Raw genomic sequence first — 17,351 nt, forward strand, 5'->3', positions numbered from 1 at the left:
GGAGTGGAAATGGCAGCTGGAATGTGGGCTGGAAAGAAAAAAAAGGAAGGGAGGAAAAAAAGAAGAGAATCTTGAGGCTTGTCCAAACCTACTCATGTTTATATTGGAGCCTGCGAGTGACATCAGAGCAGGGAGAGTATAAACACCAGCAGGACCTACTCGGGGCTTTAAAACCTGCGAACACGCCGCTGCCTCCAAACTGCCTGGGGGGTGATGTGCTGCAGTGGCAGAGGGGAGAGCAGCATGAGGCTCCAGCTGGAGAAGCAGCTCCTCTTCCTCTCCCTCCTCTGCATCCTCTCCAAGGTAAGGGAGACGGGGCCCTGGGGCCGCTTTAGCCTTACTGGGGGAAGGACCTGGTTCTTGCGAAGTGAGGTGCAGGGAGGACTGGGGTGTTACAGTGAGCCCGGTGGCTGACGCTGGCTGCAGGCAGGCTGTATTGATGCGTCCCACAGGGACAGAGCTATGCTTGGGAGAGACATTTGCAATGAAGCAGCAGGATCTTAAAGTTCATGGGCCAAATGTGCCTGCTGAGCAAGGCCAGGGAGCACACAGGAATGACAGCAATGTGCTGTTTGCTCGCCTGGCCCCGCAGCTCTTGGGGCTGTGGTATGTGTCCTTGTGAGCAAGCCCCAGCTCCGCAGCAGCGGCTCTTGAAGGCTCCTTTGTCTCCCAAGGCAGGAAGCCAAGCCCCAAGCACCGGCTGCAACATTACACATCTCTCCCCCTGCCCGGGATGCTCATGCAAAGCCAATGCCTCCGACAGGATTTGAGTTATTGCAGTGATTTCTTTTTTCCCTTGGACTCTGTGTGAAAATAGCTGCCTGTGTCGTGAACAGGAATGTTGAAAGGTATGGGGTAACTCAGCTCCAAGTTGTAATTGCTGCTTGAATCCCAAGGCTGACCTGCTGCAAGCAGGGACATCATGGCAGCATCGTGCCTGTTTGACTCCTTTCCCAGGCATTTAAGATCTCTGATAGGAACCACATTGTCATCTAAAGACAAGTTAATTACAAGGAGCAAGAGGAAATGGATTAATGGCTTGGCTAAGCTTTCTAAAACATTGATTTGTAATAGCAGCCTCCTGAAAGATGAAAAATGCCCTTGGCTGCCTGGGTAAGTTGTGAGGGAGAAATGGTTCCTGCCCCAGGCACTCCTGAGTGCCTGGAGAATCACCAGAGGCCCTCATTCTCCAGCCCAAACCTGGCTACCACAGCCAGTGCTTCAAGCCACAAGTTGCTCTCTGGTTTCTGCCACACTAATAATGCTGCTCATTGAGAGAACCAGAACAAGACCCACATTGCCCAGCCCATTCTGTATATGTTTAATCTCCAGCTGCTGGCATTGACATTTGTACAGCCCCATACAAAACCATCTGAATGGCTGCAAATGGGGAACAGAGAGCACACCAGTGCCTACCTTCTCTTAACTGGTTATGTCAGACCTGATGCTACTGGGAGAAACTAAGAGAGAAAGAAAGATGGTATCTAAACCAACATGGTCCTGCAGAACCCATCAATCTCTTGGCAGTCTCAGTGGACACACGAGTATCTGGTCCAGCACTGGTGAATGCTTTGGTTGCACATTGGCTGAGCATGTGCTGGCCATGCAGTGGAGCAGCAGGGCTGCTGGAGGGTGGATCAGAGCTGCTGCATGCAGCTCACAGCTGGCAAAGAATCCACATGCAAACTGCAGAGCCAGCTCACTTGGCTTCAGGCTCTGTATGCAACAGCCCTGTCAGATGTGACATGACAGGAGCATAAGTGCTGCCTACAAAAGCTGTTGGTGCCAGGGTAATTGTGCAGGCCATGGATATAAACACCCCCCTGCCTGGGGGATCTCCTGCAGGCACATCCTTGGCAAACAGTCATGGAGCAGGCAAACGGCTGCTGTGCACATCCGTGCCAAAGGGATTAATCGGTCTAGTTAGGAGGGGAAACGTAATTCCTTGTGCCTATCACAGGGCTCATTTCCCAGCAGGCCAGGCCAGGCCAGGCAGAGGATGCTGCAGGAAGGGACATGCAGAGGAGGCAGCTGGAGCAGGAAGGAAAGCAGTGAGGTTTGCTTGGCAGCAGTTCCCTCACTGCCAATGCAATGCCCTGTTCCTTGGCATGCATGAGGGCTGTTAAGATTGTTCAGAGAAAGGTGCCATGCCCTTGCCATGTGCGTTCGGCCCCTGCAAAGCCCCACATCTCCAGCTGGGTACAACCTGCTGCCTTGGAGCCAGGCTGCTTTCCCCACCTTCCTCCCTCAGGCCTGCTGGTATCCTTGGGGCTGCCAGCTCTGTTAAATATGCTAAACAACCACCACTACGTGTGATGCTGGCTTTGTAACTCCATCCTCCTTTTCTGTATTCAGAGCAGTGGAGCGTTTCAGTCACCATCCTGCAGAGCACTGAGCATCCCTGAATCTCCCTAGTTTTCCTTAGGGTACCTTGTGCCGTAAGGGAACAGCAGCTTTCAAGGCTGTTTTGCCGCATTCCCACGGATGTGCAGATTCTCCCTCCACCAAAATCTGCCCCAACGAGTGAGAGAAGGTTCTGTGTCTGTGCCGGTGAAACGGCCAAACCCAGCCCGTATGGAGCCAGCGATGGCTTTGCCTCTGCAGGTGTGCGCCCAGCTGTGCCGGAGACCTTGCTACTGCCCCTGGGTGCCCCCCCGCTGCCCCCGCGGGTCCCCCCTGGTCCTGGATGGCTGCGGCTGCTGCAAGATCTGCGCCCGGCGCCTGGGAGAGCCCTGCGACTTCCTGCACGTCTGCGACCAGAGCCAGGGCCTCGTGTGTGACTACAGCGCAGCACCCATGGGGAGAGGCACCTGCAACTGTGAGCACAGGGGTGGCCGCTCCCCGCCGGGATCCCTGCACCCCCACACATCCCGCAGCTTTCAGGGAAGCAGCTCCAGCGAGGATGATGCATGGAGCGCGGCCGCAGGGCTGTGCTGCAGCTCCAGCTCTGGTGCTGTTTGCTGGCTGGGGATTCAGGGTGTTAGAGCGGGAATGGGCACGGGGGTCCGGGGATGCTGCAGTCACTCTGCCGGGCATGGAGCCTGGGGGTCCTGCAGAGAAACCTGAGTCTGAAAGAGAAACCAAGCCTGAAAGTGCTGAAAGGCAAGGTCAGAGCCAAAGGGCAGTGGGTTTCTTAATAACTGGTGAGCTTTTTGCTTTGAAAAAAGAGAGATGAGGAGAAGAGGTAGAAAAGGGGAGGAGGTTGGGTGATGCAGATGCTCATGCAAACCCATCTCTGCCCCACGTAACACCTCAGTCACTTCTGTGACCCCCCCCAGCTCAGTCCCCACAGTTCCCCTCAGCAACCCCCTCTGCCACCCACATCTCTGCCTCTGTCTCTAACGGGCTCCGTGGGTGTCACTTGCAGTTGAAGACATCGAGGAGGGCTGCGAGGTGAACGGCCGGGTCTATCGGGATGGGGAGGTTTTCCAGCCCAGCTGCAAGCTCCAGTGCCGCTGCCTGGATGGGGGCTTCACCTGCATCCCACTGTGCCAGGAGGATGTCCGGCTGCCCACCCCAGACTGCCCCTACCCACGGCGAGTGGAAGTGCCAGGGAAGTGCTGCCCTGAGTGGATCTGTGAAGCTCGGGACCAGCATCTTCCCCTCCAGGATGCTGGAGCAGGTAAGATGCAGGATGTGCCAGTGAGAGGATGAGCACACAGATCTCTGGGGTTGGTCCCTTCACCACAGGCTGTGAACATCAACAGGAGACACCTCTCTGCACATTTTCCTGCTGAGCAGGGCATGCTGCACACTGACTGCCCCCAACCACCCTTTTCCCCCCCCTCTCTTCCTATGCAGCCTCCCGGGCAGTGTCCCCACTGCTGCCATACCCGTGCCAGGAGTGGGGCACGGAGTGGAGCGCCTGCTCAGCCACCTGCGGCATGGGCTTTTCTACCCGTGTCTCCAACCAGAACCGCTACTGCAGGCTGGAGACTCAGAGGCGGCTCTGCATGGCCAGACCCTGCCCGGCTCTGCCGGCAGCATCCTCGGTGGTAAGTGAGGGCCTTGGTGAAGCTGGTGCCCTGAGAAAGGGAAATGTCAGGCAACACAAGGCATCGGACCCCCAGCTACCTGTGGGCACCTCATCACCCCTCCTCAGCCATGACCTGACCAGACCTCAGGACAGATAAACCATCTCCCAAAACCTGGCTTGGAAAACAACTGTTGGCAGGGGCAGACCTGAATTCTGAGGTCTCTGGATGTCTGAATCCAAAAGCACTGTGGGTCCCACAGAACCCTGAGCCACACAGGGAGCTCAACCTGCCCCTATGGCCAGATAGGTACTTGTAGCCCCTGCCTGGCTCCCTGGGTACACCTGAGAGGTGGCTCTGCCACCCCTTTAGTTAGCCAGGCACAGCCCCCGTGCAGACAAGGTGCAAACCTGCCTTACTTCCATGCAGCCAGTGCTTTCTGGAGCCAGGCACCTGCGCTGCCACCCTAGACATGGGGGACACAGCAGCACCCCGCTCCATCTCCCCATCTCTCTCTGCTCTGCCTTTGCAGCGAGGAAACCGAGGTTATTTGTAGCTAGTTGCACCCTAGTTGCATCCCAGAGCCAACATCTCATCCCGGCAAAGAGTCTGGCACAAGCCCCTGGCACTGTGGTTTTGGTGAAGATGGAGAATACATCCCTTAGGAAACTGGGAATGAACTGATGGACTTTGGCTGCAAAGGAGGGTAGAAATAGAGAACAAGATCCCCGTGTCACCCAGCACCTACCCCCTCTGCACACCCTGCTGCCCCAGGCAGGGGTACTGGGCAGCATCCATGAGTTTTTTGGCTGAATGAAATGGAAAATGAGGAAACCCTGCCCTGAGTGTGAACCCACCGGAGGAACCAGGAATTGGTCCTTTCCCACATCGGTGGTGCTTTTGGGGAGGTGATGCTGCTGCTCCACCACGTCACACACACAGCTATGCTCTGCAGGGGATGCAAGAGAGACCATCTCCAATACCTGGAAGCCCAAATCCCCAGGGGAACCCTCATGGGACCAATCGCCAAGGATGGAGCAGGTACATGGGGCCACACACCACAACTCACTGCCATGCCAGGAGGAGCAGCTCGACCATGCACGAACTAAACCAACCCACAACATCCACTCTGCACCCAGCAGCAGCCTTCCAGGGCATGGGCAGAAGCACCCCCCTGCTGGCAGCCCTATTCACCTCCATTCTAATTCACCCCATCTCTCCAGAATCAACATGGACCTTCCTGCTCCGCCCGGCCTCCTCCTCCCCAAAGCACTGTTGGTTGGCAGGGCTTCGGTGAGCAGGGAGCTCAGACACAGGAGACACCGCTCCACAGCACCAGACATAGCTCCTGTCATCCAAGCACATCCCTGTGAGCCACAGCCAAGGGAAAAGCAGGAAACAGAGAGAACAGCTCACAAAGATGAGTCGGGGCCATGTCCTGAGAGGCTGGAGCTGCTCCAGCTATGGAAGAGCCAGTGCAGGAGCACTGCCTGGCAGCTCTGCCTTCACTTTCTCACAGTGATAATCCCTCTGAGTGACTGGAAAATGAAACCCAAATGCCCTCTAACAGCCTCGCACAAGCATGTGGAGGGAACATTTGTCCCCATGGTAGGGCAAGAAGGACAACTGGAAAGGACCCACGGTTTAGGTGACGTGTCCAGGTGAGATATGGACAGTTCATACATGTGGAACTGAAAATAAAGATGTGCTCATCTAAATGTGGAGCTTGTCTACGGCTGTCCATGGGGGTGAGACAGCTCCAGTGAGCCCTCAGGAGCACCAGTGCTCATGGCCAGCTCAGGGGCTGCAGGCCAGGTCTGAGCCAGGACGGGGCACAGCTCAGAGGCACCTCAATTCAGGCTGCTTAGAATAAGAAAACACACAAAACACAAAGTGAATCAAAACACTGAAAACATTATTTAGGCTATTATACCTTGGATTAAATTCTGCCCATTTGCTTTCACCCAGCTCTGCCAACAGGACCAACCCATAGCACGTCAGTGCTGGGGTGCACAGGAGAGCATGGCATGGCACTGGTTGCATTACACACAGACCAGGCCATGCCTCTTCTCAGCCTCCCCAGACCCAAAGCCCAAATTGCCCCCTATAACTCATCTCTCCTCCCACCAGCCCCACACCTCCTGCACTCACCCCGGACCAGGATTTCCCTGGCATCATGCCGGCACCATCACCATCCCGACCCTTAAGCCAACACCATCCCAGGGCAGATTTGGGGGTGCAGGGGCAAAAGGCTGAATGTCAGTGGGAGCTCCCCTCTTCTGCCAGGGGAAAGGCTCCCCATAAGCAGCAGGAAAGGCATCAGGGCCAAGGCAGCCACTCAGTGCTCCCCCAGCCCCTGCAAGTGCTGAAAATGAAATGAAAGTCAAGGATGCTTTTCAGCCACCTCTTAGGGATGGGGTGGGGGAAGAAAAAATACCCCACTGCTCATGCAGTAAAACACATGAGCTTGCTTACAAAGGGAATTATTTACTGTGGTATCTGGTGCTCTGCCTGAATGCAGATGATTAATTCAGTTTAATACAGGAGATATGTATGTGGCAGGCAGCAGATCACAGGATGAAAGTGGCCTGGTCTGAAGCTTCTGTTAACTTCTCATCTCTGCAATGGCTGTGCCAAAAGAGCAGTGATACAAGGTGCAGGTAGATTTTAACACCAGTGTTCCTGGGCTGACATGAATAAGATACGTTCTGTGGATTGAAAAACCTGGGCTTAAGCCAGCTCCTGTTTAAACATGGGACAGGCTGCTGGCAGGGAATGCTGCCAGTGCTCTCACCCCCTCCCAAACCCTGCCCAGCCACCTCTCGGTGATGGTAAAAATCAAAAGGTCGTTTTTGAAGCAGCAACCTGTAATTCTCATCTCAAACTGAAATGACTCAACACACCTCTGCTATAATTTCCTTTTTTTCTTTTATCCAAAATGTCATTTCTCCCTGATTCACTAAGCGGAAAACATCTAAATAATGAATTAATGAATCCAAATAAATCAGAGTTCTTTTTTCCCCCTAAGAATGCAGGGAAATCAGCTCTTGCAATTTGATTGCCAGTCTCACAATATTTGCTGTTCTCTCTAAAGCTCTGCTACCCTGGAAACATGTAGTTATTGCAGCCTCTGACGCAGCGGAACCTGGGCTTTGCCTGCTCTTGTGGGGCAGCAGATACATACTCTGCCATCCCCAGATGATCATGGTCACCCTTAAAGAGATAAAAAACCCAAACCAGAAGAGAACTCACCCCTGTCCTGGAGGAAAGCTGCCAAATCCACACACGTAAACGGCATGTAATTTGACAACTGTATTCCTGAACCACCAGTGAGCAACACATCACAGCTCATTGCAGTGCAAGAAGGCACAGCAGCTGAAGGAGAAACTGTGCACTGGTGCATGAGTAAACAGTGTGCATCAGAATGGGTTTTTCCAAGCCATTCTCCTGTCTGATGATTTTTAAATGCCTGGAGTTGGCTGAGAGAGGGCTGGATGAGACCCTGGATAAAGCTGAAGGTTCTCAGGTACCTCCCTGAGAGCAGTGCAGTGCTCACTAAAAAAAGCGGTAGATTAAGGCCCTTTGTTCTGCTGGTGGTGGTCTTGAACTGGTTCCCTATTGCTCAGGTTACCTGAGGAGCCATCCCAGCCCTGTGCTCTCTTTCACACTGCTGGTACCCGAGGGGACATCCTGATACAGATGAGGGCGGTAGCACCTCTACTGTGAGTGAAATCATGGGGCAAGAGAACAGCTTGAACACACAGGCAGGCAGGAGAGGGGATCCATGCTGCTGCCTGCGTGCCTCCAACAGGTCCAGCGAGAAACTGACGTGCGGAGGAAGGACTTTACAACCAATCGGACAATAAAGGCTGTAAAGGAGGAATGTTTATTCAGTCTGGGCTGCACGGGGGTATCCCACCCGTAGCCGCCCGCCCTCCAAACGCATATAGCTTTGTGGTTACATATTCATGAGATCGCCTATACATATTCATAACCGGTCCCCGCTTCGTATGATAACTAATCTCTCCATAAACTCCTCCTACTGTGCTTGCGCAGTGGTTTTTGGCGGTGGTCGTAGGGGGTCGTGGGATGAAGGCTAACGGCTCCTCTTCGTCATCGCAAGTAACTTTTTGGCCTCACGCAGGCTCAGTTGCTCCTCGGTTCGTGCCCAGACCACAGAGCTGGTTTCCAGCTGTTCTCTTCCGTGGGCTCAGTCTCCCCTCGGATTGGCTGATCTTATCTCAAGAGTTGCAGATGTAGCTAACTCTTAATGAGCATTAAGTCCCGCGCTTCGTTAACCCTTAGGCTGCACTAACAATGCGATTAAGGTATATTATAGCTAATTACATTAACAATGCGAACTAATTACCCATCCAGCAACACGTTTTAAATCTTAGGGTTCCCCTGCCTCAAAATGAGGGGTGGCTCATGGGGTGCAGGCTTCCAGCCCTGCGGAACGGGGGGGGTTCTGCTCACCCAGAGCGGCACAGATCAGAAGCAGGCTGAAAGCTCTGGGTCTCTCAGCACGCAGCTCCCACCCGCTGCGAGGCAAAGCCGCTCTGCCTCTTCCCTGCTCCCTTCCTCCCGCTGCAGCCCGGAACAGCCGCAGCCCTGCGGGTCCCTGGCTCTCAGCGGCAGGAGCCCTGGGCTGGGGCGGCTCTCACCACATCGGCCCCGTGCTCCGGGGCTGAGCCCTGCTCCACAGAACGGGCCCGGAAGGAGCGGGGCAGCCCCAGCCCGCACCCGGGCACGCCGGGGCCGCTCCGCCCAGGGCAACGGGCTCCGCCTGGCACCGCCACCTCGACCCGGGAGCGGCCACCCCGCTGCAGCGCCCGACGGCCATGGAGGCTTCCCCCCGGCGGGCCGGCAATGGCACCCTGTGCTCCGTGGACACCGGCTTCACGCAGCGCTTCCTGCCCACCGCCTACCTGGTGGTGATTGCCCTGGGGCTGGTGGGGAACGGGCTGGGGCTGGGGCACCTCTGCACCAGAGCCAGGCGTGGAGCCCGACAGCCCCTCGACTTGCTGGTGGGCAACCTGGGCTTGGCTGACCTGCTGTACGTGAGCACGCTGCCCTTCCTCGTCAGCTACTACCTGCAGGGCAGAGTGTGGCTCTTCGGGCAGGGCTGGTGCCGGATCACCCGCGGCCTTTTCCACCTCAACCTCTATGCCAGCATCGGCTTCCTCACCTGCATCAGCATCCACCGCTACCTGGGCATCGTGCATCCGTTGAAGGCACGGGGCTGGTGCTATGGGACAACCCCTTCAGTGTGGCTCAGCACGATGGTCTGGGTGTGGGTCATCGCACAAGTAGCTCCAGATTTTGCCTTCAGCAAGATGGACGACACGGGGACACAGTGCCACGACACAACAGAGCACGAGTACCTGGGTGTTTACTTGCCATACACCATGACCATCACCGTGACTGGATTCATCATCCCATTCCTTATCATCATCGGATGCTACTGCCACGTGGTGGTGGTGCTCTGCAGGAATGACACTGTGAACCTCAGCCTCAGGAGAAGAAGCATCAGTCTGGCGATTCTTGTGATGATCCTCTTCTCCATCTGCTTCCTCCCCTACCACATCTTCAGAAACCTCAACTTGTTGTCTCGAGGCTGGCAGCTACAAGGGTTCTGCACGCAGGCTGTGAAGAATATCTACCTTTCATACCAGGTGACCCGGGGCCTGGCCAGCTTCAACAGTGCCCTCAACCCCCTGCTCTACGTGATGACCAGTGAAACATGCATGTCATGTATGAGGACCCTCTGCCAAACAAGGAAAACCTCTTGCCAGGAAGATGAGAAGAATATGAGCATCATTCTTTGTAAGGAGGAGGCTACTGATGAGCTCTGAGGTACCCAACACCCCCTGCATAGGATGCACCACTTCTGTTTGCACTTGAGCCCTTCTTGGGAGTCACCTCCTCACCCTGATCCCTGCTTTGCAGAGAGCTGGTAACTGCAGCATCACTGGCTTCAGTCTCACACAAGGGATAGACAGGACCACTGGCATCAGAGAGGAAACTGAGGCCAGATTTTAGAGCCAAGCTACTCAACCCAACCATTTAGCCTAACAGTGTGCTCAGAGATGGCAAGAAATGAACATTGTGTTTACTCCAGACTTAAAACATTTCTCAGTGTATCCTCTAGTGCAGTGGTCCAAGCTGGTCAACATCTCCCTGGTTCTGCAGCCACCCATTGAGCTCTCAGTGAGTGAGATGCGGGTGAATGTGCCTTGTCCCGCAACTGCATCCCCTTTCCCCTCCTGGACATGGGTTTGAGACAGTAATTAACTACCTGTGTTGGACAACAGCTAAGAGATGAGCTTTTTTTTTGGGGGGGGGGGAATGCTTTGGAGGTGGAAATAGTCATTAAAATATCAAGTTTTAAATAGATGACTAAGCTCTGCCAGCTCCTGAATCAGTTGTTCCTGGGTGACTGAGCTGCTTCGGGATCTGTGTGATCCTCCACTGCCCACCTCCTTTGCAGGAGAAAAATGAGAACTTCAGCATTACTCACTCTCTTTTGGAAAAACACCCAGCAGACAACAGCAAATTGGCATTTTGAAGCTTCTGGAGGATGTTGGTTGGGTTGGGTTTCTTTTGTTTTTGCAAGGCAAATGACTGCAGTAGCCTGAACTGCTGCTTTCAATGGGCAAAATCCCAGGAGAGTTTGGAATCTTCAGGTGGGTGCTTGCATCTTACTCCTGCATCCAGCCTTGCAACGGGGTTAGACATGTCTGTTAAAAGTTAGACATGCAAAGAAAAGAGAAGCAACATGGGTTTGAAGGCTTGTGAAGGAAGGATTCAATGGTGAGAGAAATCCATCTATTGGCATGGGATCTCTGCTTCAAGGGGAGCAGGGGCTACTGAGCAGCAGTTTAGTTTTTGCTCTTGATGTTGATGAACACCTTGGATGCTTTGGTCCTTGTGAATTAAGCAATGTGATCTGCAGCAGCAGACCTTGCAGCTCGGCTGAAGGAAGTGAACTGAGAGTCTAAATCAGCCTCTTCTGGGAAAGGGCCAACCCACAGACACTGCTCTTTGAACCAAAACCTGGTATTTATCACAGTCAGCTGCTCTTTGCACGCACCCACCCTCGCTGCTGCGCAGAGGGAGCCGCAGCTCACTTTCAGATGCAGTTAATATGTCTAAAGTGCAAATAAACACCTAAAGCTTCCAGTCGTGAGTCGTCTGGCTGCTTGCAATGCTTCACAGGAGCAGAGAGAGCAGCCAGCCCACTGCTGGGAGCAGGGATGGGGTTCCCGGGGCTCTGCAGATGGGGAGCAATGCTGGGCCAGGTGTGCATGCAGGTAGGTCCTCAGAGTCTGCTCAGGGTCACAGCAAAACCTGGAAGCTTTCAGCTCCCACCTCATCCAGAGGAAACCCGAAGCTGAAATTCCCAAATGGGACATTCTTCTGTCTCTGCAGCAGGGAAGATCTTTGGGACATTAGGTTTAGATCTGCTCCGTGCACACACTCGCCAGATCTGGGCTTATCCAGAGCTCTGAGCTCTTCTTTTCCTTTCCTGAAGAAATACCCATGTCTCTAAAAGCTGTCCAGCTTCTCCACCTTCACACATGGAGCCCATCCAAGATGTGACAGTTCCCCACAGAACTGGCTTTGGCTCCCCACATCCCGTAGGAGCTGCAGCACCCTGTCACTGCACCCAACCTTGTGCATGATTGATGGAAGTAAAGCATCACTGCACCCCAGGGAGGCAGTGCCATGTAGGAAGCACCAGCAAACTTGCTCTCACCCCTGCATTGCTGTGCCCAGCTCTTTCTTCTCCACTGCCCCCTCCTGTCACTGTTAATGATGATTTAAAGATCTGTATCCTTAAGAAGCATCTCTGAGCCTCAGAGACAGTTGTAGTCATAAATCTGCTCTGTTTTCTGTGTCTTGCATCTGTCAAATCAGCAAAAGCCGTTAAGGAGCTGCACGTTCAGCTGATGCCCCTGAGATATTGGAGGGGTTTTGTATATCGTGCTTTGCAGGCCCCTCAATTCTCAAACAGTGCTGTTTCTCCCCATGAACTGAAGGGCTGAGCTCTCTCCCTTTATTAGCTGTATGTGTAATTAAGGGCCAATCGCTAGCACATGAGCCTGCATGGCCACCTTTGCAGCTGCTGATGGAGCAGCAAAGTAGCCCTCCTTCCACCAGCCCTTGTGACAAAGGAAGCTCCTTCCCTTGCAAAGAGCAGCCACTGCTCTCTGTGGGACACTGCGGGTGCACGGTCACCACTGGGGACCTGCCCAAAACACGTGGGCACCTCAAAACCTCCCTGGTGCTCTATATCCCCTGGAACCAGAGGGGAGGGATTGTCCCTGGAGCAACCAGCATGGGCAGCTCTTGCTCTGGGCCAGTCAGAACTTGGGCATCGGGAGGAGAGGACATAACACATGTTTGGGAGTGAGTAAGGGGACAAGGAAGGTGGGAAGATGCCATATTCCCCCTTCCCCTTCTCCCAGCAGCTCTGCCAGCTGTTGGCAGGGCCATGCACACACACGTGCTGCTGGCAGGAGGTGGTCAGTGTCCACTGGAGCTGCTGTGCCATGGTTGCATCCAGATGCAGGCGTTATCCTTGGTTCCTGGGTGGCACAAGCACAGGGAGAAGACCTGAGTGGGCAGCAGCAGCACCTGGGTCAACACTCACTTGCTCAGGGGTGACTTTGAGCAAGGCCCTTTCCCCTTTGCTGCAGAGATGTTCCAGCACTGTCAGGTTCCTTTACATGAGCTGCACATCCTCATGGGGTAAAATGGTTCTGCAGGAAGAAATAAATGGGTTTTATCTCTTTCAAGCTCCTGGCTTATGATGAGCTGAATGTTCTGCTTTCCCTCCCTTGTCTCTCTGTTGCTGGACTTGAAGATGCCTAAAATCAAGTGAAAGGAATCCCACCTGTACCATTGTCTGCTTTTCCCATAGCCTCTCTGGCACAGAGAAGCAGAGCAATGATCTTATCTGCAAAATCAGCCTGAAAGCAGATTTTTAGCTCCTCTACCCATATTGGACCCAACCAACAAACCAAACATGATGGGAATTCTGCTGAAATTAATGGGGTGGAGATCAAGCCTGGAAATTTGGCAGCATTTCTTGCTTCATTAAATCAACTCCTTTTGGTCAAGGATTTGTTGCACAGTCAAGATTTGTTATGTTAAAGAAAACTTTAGAGCTGACAGCCCAGGGAAGCCATTCAGGCAGAATTAACAGGCACATGTACAGATGCAGATGTACAACCACTTTCCTTCTCTAAACCTGTTTTTCTTGGCATGCAAAACGCTTTACAAGAGGGATGTATTGCTACCAACAGCATCTAAATGTGTATGGCTCAACCCTGTTTGATTCTTTATTTTACTCTGCACACGTTTCTAAAAGGAGACTAAACACATTGTGTTTCCAGGTTCTCTGGTTCCAGAGCACCCAGCAAAGCGTGGTAGGGAGCAGAAGTGAGCAGTGAGTGCCACAGGAACCATGAGAACACTATGAGTTCAGCTGCTGGCTGCAGAGGTACGAGTGGAGTGAGAGGATTTGCCTCCACAGTGAATGCAGAGTGTGACACATGGCCTCTGGCTGAAATCTGGCTCTGAGTGAGCTGCCCACCTCACTTCAGGTGGGGTGGTGTGGCCAGTAAAGCCCTGGGTGTGCTGAAAACTTGGGCTTCTGCATTTGTATCAGAGATTTCCATGGAAAATGGGACAGAGATGGTGCACACTGTGTGAACAGGGCATCTCCATAGCATGAGAGCCCCCAGCCCCAGCAGAGGCATGAAGACCACGTGTGAACCCTGAGGAGAAGCAGCATGAGCAGAGGCTCCCACAGGTGCCAGCTCCATGTTGCACCAGGCAGCAGGACTTTGTGGTGCATCTTTTACAATGTGGTGGGAGGCTGCAGTGTGCACACGCAAAGGGATGAGTCACCCGGGTCACTAATGAAAGGTCACAGCATCCTCAGATTCAGTGAGAGGCATGCATTTCTTCCACAAACCAATTTCATTGCTAAAGTACCTTTGGCTACAGGACAGCAGACCTGACACGTTATCTTATTGACCAAGGATATCGATCAGACTGGGGCAGGAATAGTAGATGCAATTACGCCAGGTGACCTGGGAAACACTGGTAAATATACTTGGGACTGCGTGCAGTTGGTAAAGGTTTTAACAGAAGAGAAGAATCCGAGTCTTTGCCTATGCTATGCACTGTGTTTTGGCATCTGGGAGCCCAACAGCTTGTGAAGAAGAGCAAGTCACATAAATAGAATAACATTTAGCGTGACTGTGTGAGGCCATCAGTCTAATATTACTCCTGCAGTGCATGCAGTTATAAATAGGGGATGCCGTGTAGCGTGGGACCTGGGGAGGGCAAGAGCTGAGGAATGCACTTGCAGCCCGGCGGCAGCGGCACTGTGCAGCTTGCAGCTGAAACACACATTTGTATGTGCACTACAGAGCGACTGCAGCTGCACCCTGTGGGCAGGGATGTGTCCTGAGGACCTCCTGAGCCCAGGCTTCTTGGACAGGTGCCACTTTTCAGACCATCCCTCTAAATATCCCCCAGCAGCAAAGCCCTCTGTGCTCATAGGCAGGGGTCAGCAGGGCAGCAAGAAACCCCAGTAGATGCTCTGTGCACCTCAACCTGCTCTGCCTTAGCACTGGGAAGGAGAGTCCAGTTTGAATTTCACCCAGCACCTCTCTCTGCCCCGAGCAGGAGATGCTCAGGTCAGATTTGGCTCCCTGAAGAGCCCTTCGTGCCAGGACACAGCCCAGCCAGCGTGAAATTCTTCTGCTTGTTTGGGTTCATGGGCAAGAAGTTTACCCTGAGGAGGATCAGAAAGCTCCCAGGCTTCTCAGGGGCAACACAGCTCCTCCTTGGGGAGGCTGCTTCCATGCAGAGGACATCCAAGGACAAGAGACAGATTAACTCCATCCTGGCTGCCTTTGCTGTGATGTGGAGGTGCTGCTGAGCAGAGATGGGGAGAACTGCACAGCATAGCTCCCAGTCAGCTCTGACCATCCCAGACCAGCCTGCATCATCTCTGTGCTTCGGTCCAGGCTTTTGGGGGTGAGAAGGTCCCATGGCAACGGGAAACTGCTGGCATGAAGGAGAGCTCAGGGGTAGGTTTGGTGCTGGTGATTATGCAGAGCACCAAACACTCTCACTGAATGAAGCTTTATTTGGTTGTGGAGGCCTCCTCCATACTCCTGCATAAAGGGGACCATTCACATGCATTTCCCAAGCCAGAAACCCAAAAGAGCCTGAGTCTGTCACCTGGCCCTGTGTGGAGGTGCACTGGGGGGATACCCAAATGAGCATCATCTTGTGCCACTGCTCAGTGTGGGGAGTGAAGGTGATAAGATCTGCATGAAAAAGAGTTTGGGAATGAGCTCTGAGGTTTACTGGCCTGTCTTTCACTTCTGCAGTAAGTTTCATTATCTTTTGAATTATTCTGATATCAGAGGGTTTATTCCACTTCGGTACAAATTCCCTTCTTGTATTTGAAGTAGCATTAGAATTCTGATTAGCAGCTGCATTATTGTACTGTCTTGAGTTGTCCTGCTCTACTGGCTGAGGCTCGATCACCAATTCCTGCTTATGAGGCATTAGCATCCATTAAAGGCTAAAGATCAGGCCATTTTGATGCAGAAATGACTGCAACATCTGCTCCACTATCAACAGTTGCTTGCAAAGTAACATTTGTCCCCCATGATTTTAAAGCACAGGACAACTGGGGTCTGTCCAAAGCTAATTGTTGAGTCCAATAAATTTCAGGTGTCCCTGCAGAGTTAAAACATTCTGAGCCCTGCACACTGTGGACAGCATCCAGTAACTGGGGTGAAAAACACATTAATTGTGTGATTCAGCTTCCTGCTGGTGCAGTACATGGTGACAATGGAGTCCACACCATTGTTTTCATTTCTCCTTCAAAGTCAGCATCTATGACCCCTGGCAGCACAGAAAGACCCCTTATGGCTGTAGAGCATCGTGCAGATAACAGTGCTGCCTTTCCATGCCCAAATGGGCCACATGTGCCTGTTGGAATAAGCACAACTGATGTGTCTTGAATTATTGTCTCTCCCAAGGTGGCCAGGTCCACTCCAGCACCACCGCTTGTGCTGGTGCACAAAGTGCAGCAGCTTCCTGAGGGGGCCATTCGGAAGAGTGATTTGTTGGATGTTTCCTGGTAAAGTTAAAGGCCACCCTGGTCAAATTTCCCCCGGCAATAACTTACATAACTGTGCCCTTTACAGTGCCAGCAAATCCCAGGTGCTCCCCTTTGAGTATTTGCTTTCATTTTCAGACAGTCCTTTCTCCATTGGCTGCACTGACCGCACAGAAAGTGTTGCTGTGACTTAGCTGACAACGCCATAAATGCTTCCGCAGAGACAGAGCGTGTTGTCTAGACCCGACATTCATCCAAGCATTTAACATATGCTGGGATCTCGTAATGGCTGCAATACTTCCTGACAGTCAGGGTTAGCATCCTCAATAGCAAGTTGTTTGAAAAAATCTGTTTCTCTAGAGCCTCATTAAGTCGGTCTAAAAACTTCATAAACAGCCCGTTTGCCTCTTGTTTGATTCGGACAAAAGGCTTCTCTGTTTACCAGCATCAGGGACAGTTTTCAAAGCCCACAGTGCCACTTGCTTAACTTGCTGCAAGCTTGCCTGGCAAACCCTAGCTTGCGTAGCATTGGTGCCAAAATCAGCTCGACCCAGTAACACACCAGCAGTAACCGCTCGCAGTGAGTCTTGTGCCCTCAATGTTGAGTTTCCAGCAGTCTGGATGCCCGTGAGCTGCCTCATTTTTGACTCCCCCACAGTATATCGCATGTCCATCATTATCATATGAAACAACGTTTTGAAATCATTTGGGATAAATACATGAGTATTACAGATAGACTGTATCAAATGAATTCTATATGGGGCCCTGAGTCTGTGGTCTGTCATCCTTCCTCTCATATCTTTGATAAGAGCATATGAGAGACCTTCCCACCGCAGGGCCTGGTCTGGCACATACACCACCGGGAAAGCACTCAATACATCTGCATCCCCCACCCATCTCACTTCTCCCTTTACAACCACCCATTTGTCATAAGGATGTGGGGGATATAAATCAGGCTCCTTTTCCGCATCCACAGGCCCCGGGTCAAAAGGACCATCCAGGTCAGCATCAGAATTCCCAGGCGGCAGAACCGCAGGACCAACACCAGCAGACTGATTTTCTGATCTCACAGCAGAGTCCAGCACCGAGGGCAGTGGTGATGGATCCGAAGGTGCCGCTTCTGCCTCTGTGCTTGTGAGCCAGCAGGAACTTTCAGTTTCAGAAATAACTCACAACAGGTTCAATAAATTGAAGGCAACTTCATCACTGTTTGTAGCACA

General features: G+C 52.8%; 2 protein-coding genes across 2 annotated transcripts; both read left to right on the top strand.

Annotated features, from left to right (window-relative positions):
• Positions 1–243: 243 nt before the first annotated feature.
• On the top strand, positions 244–7,899 carry CCN5 (cellular communication network factor 5). Its single transcript, XM_031046929.2, has 5 exons — positions 244–303; positions 2,605–2,818; positions 3,368–3,622; positions 3,802–3,995; positions 7,786–7,899. Exons 1-5 carry the CDS (start codon positions 244–246, stop codon positions 7,897–7,899), a joined length of 837 nt encoding a protein of 278 aa, XP_030902789.2.
• A 916-nt stretch (positions 7,900–8,815) lies between these two features.
• On the top strand, positions 8,816–9,829 carry LOC101874457 (P2Y purinoceptor 1-like). Its single transcript, XM_013128457.2, has one exon. The coding sequence runs from the start codon at positions 8,816–8,818 to the stop codon at positions 9,827–9,829; it is 1,014 nt and encodes a 337-aa protein (XP_012983911.2).
• The last annotated feature ends 7,522 nt before the right edge of the window (positions 9,830–17,351 follow it).

The sequence above is a fragment of the Melopsittacus undulatus genome, chromosome 10 (assembly GCF_012275295.1).
Source record: "Melopsittacus undulatus isolate bMelUnd1 chromosome 10, bMelUnd1.mat.Z, whole genome shotgun sequence".
In the NCBI taxonomy this organism is placed as follows: Eukaryota; Metazoa; Chordata; class Aves; order Psittaciformes; family Psittaculidae; genus Melopsittacus; species Melopsittacus undulatus.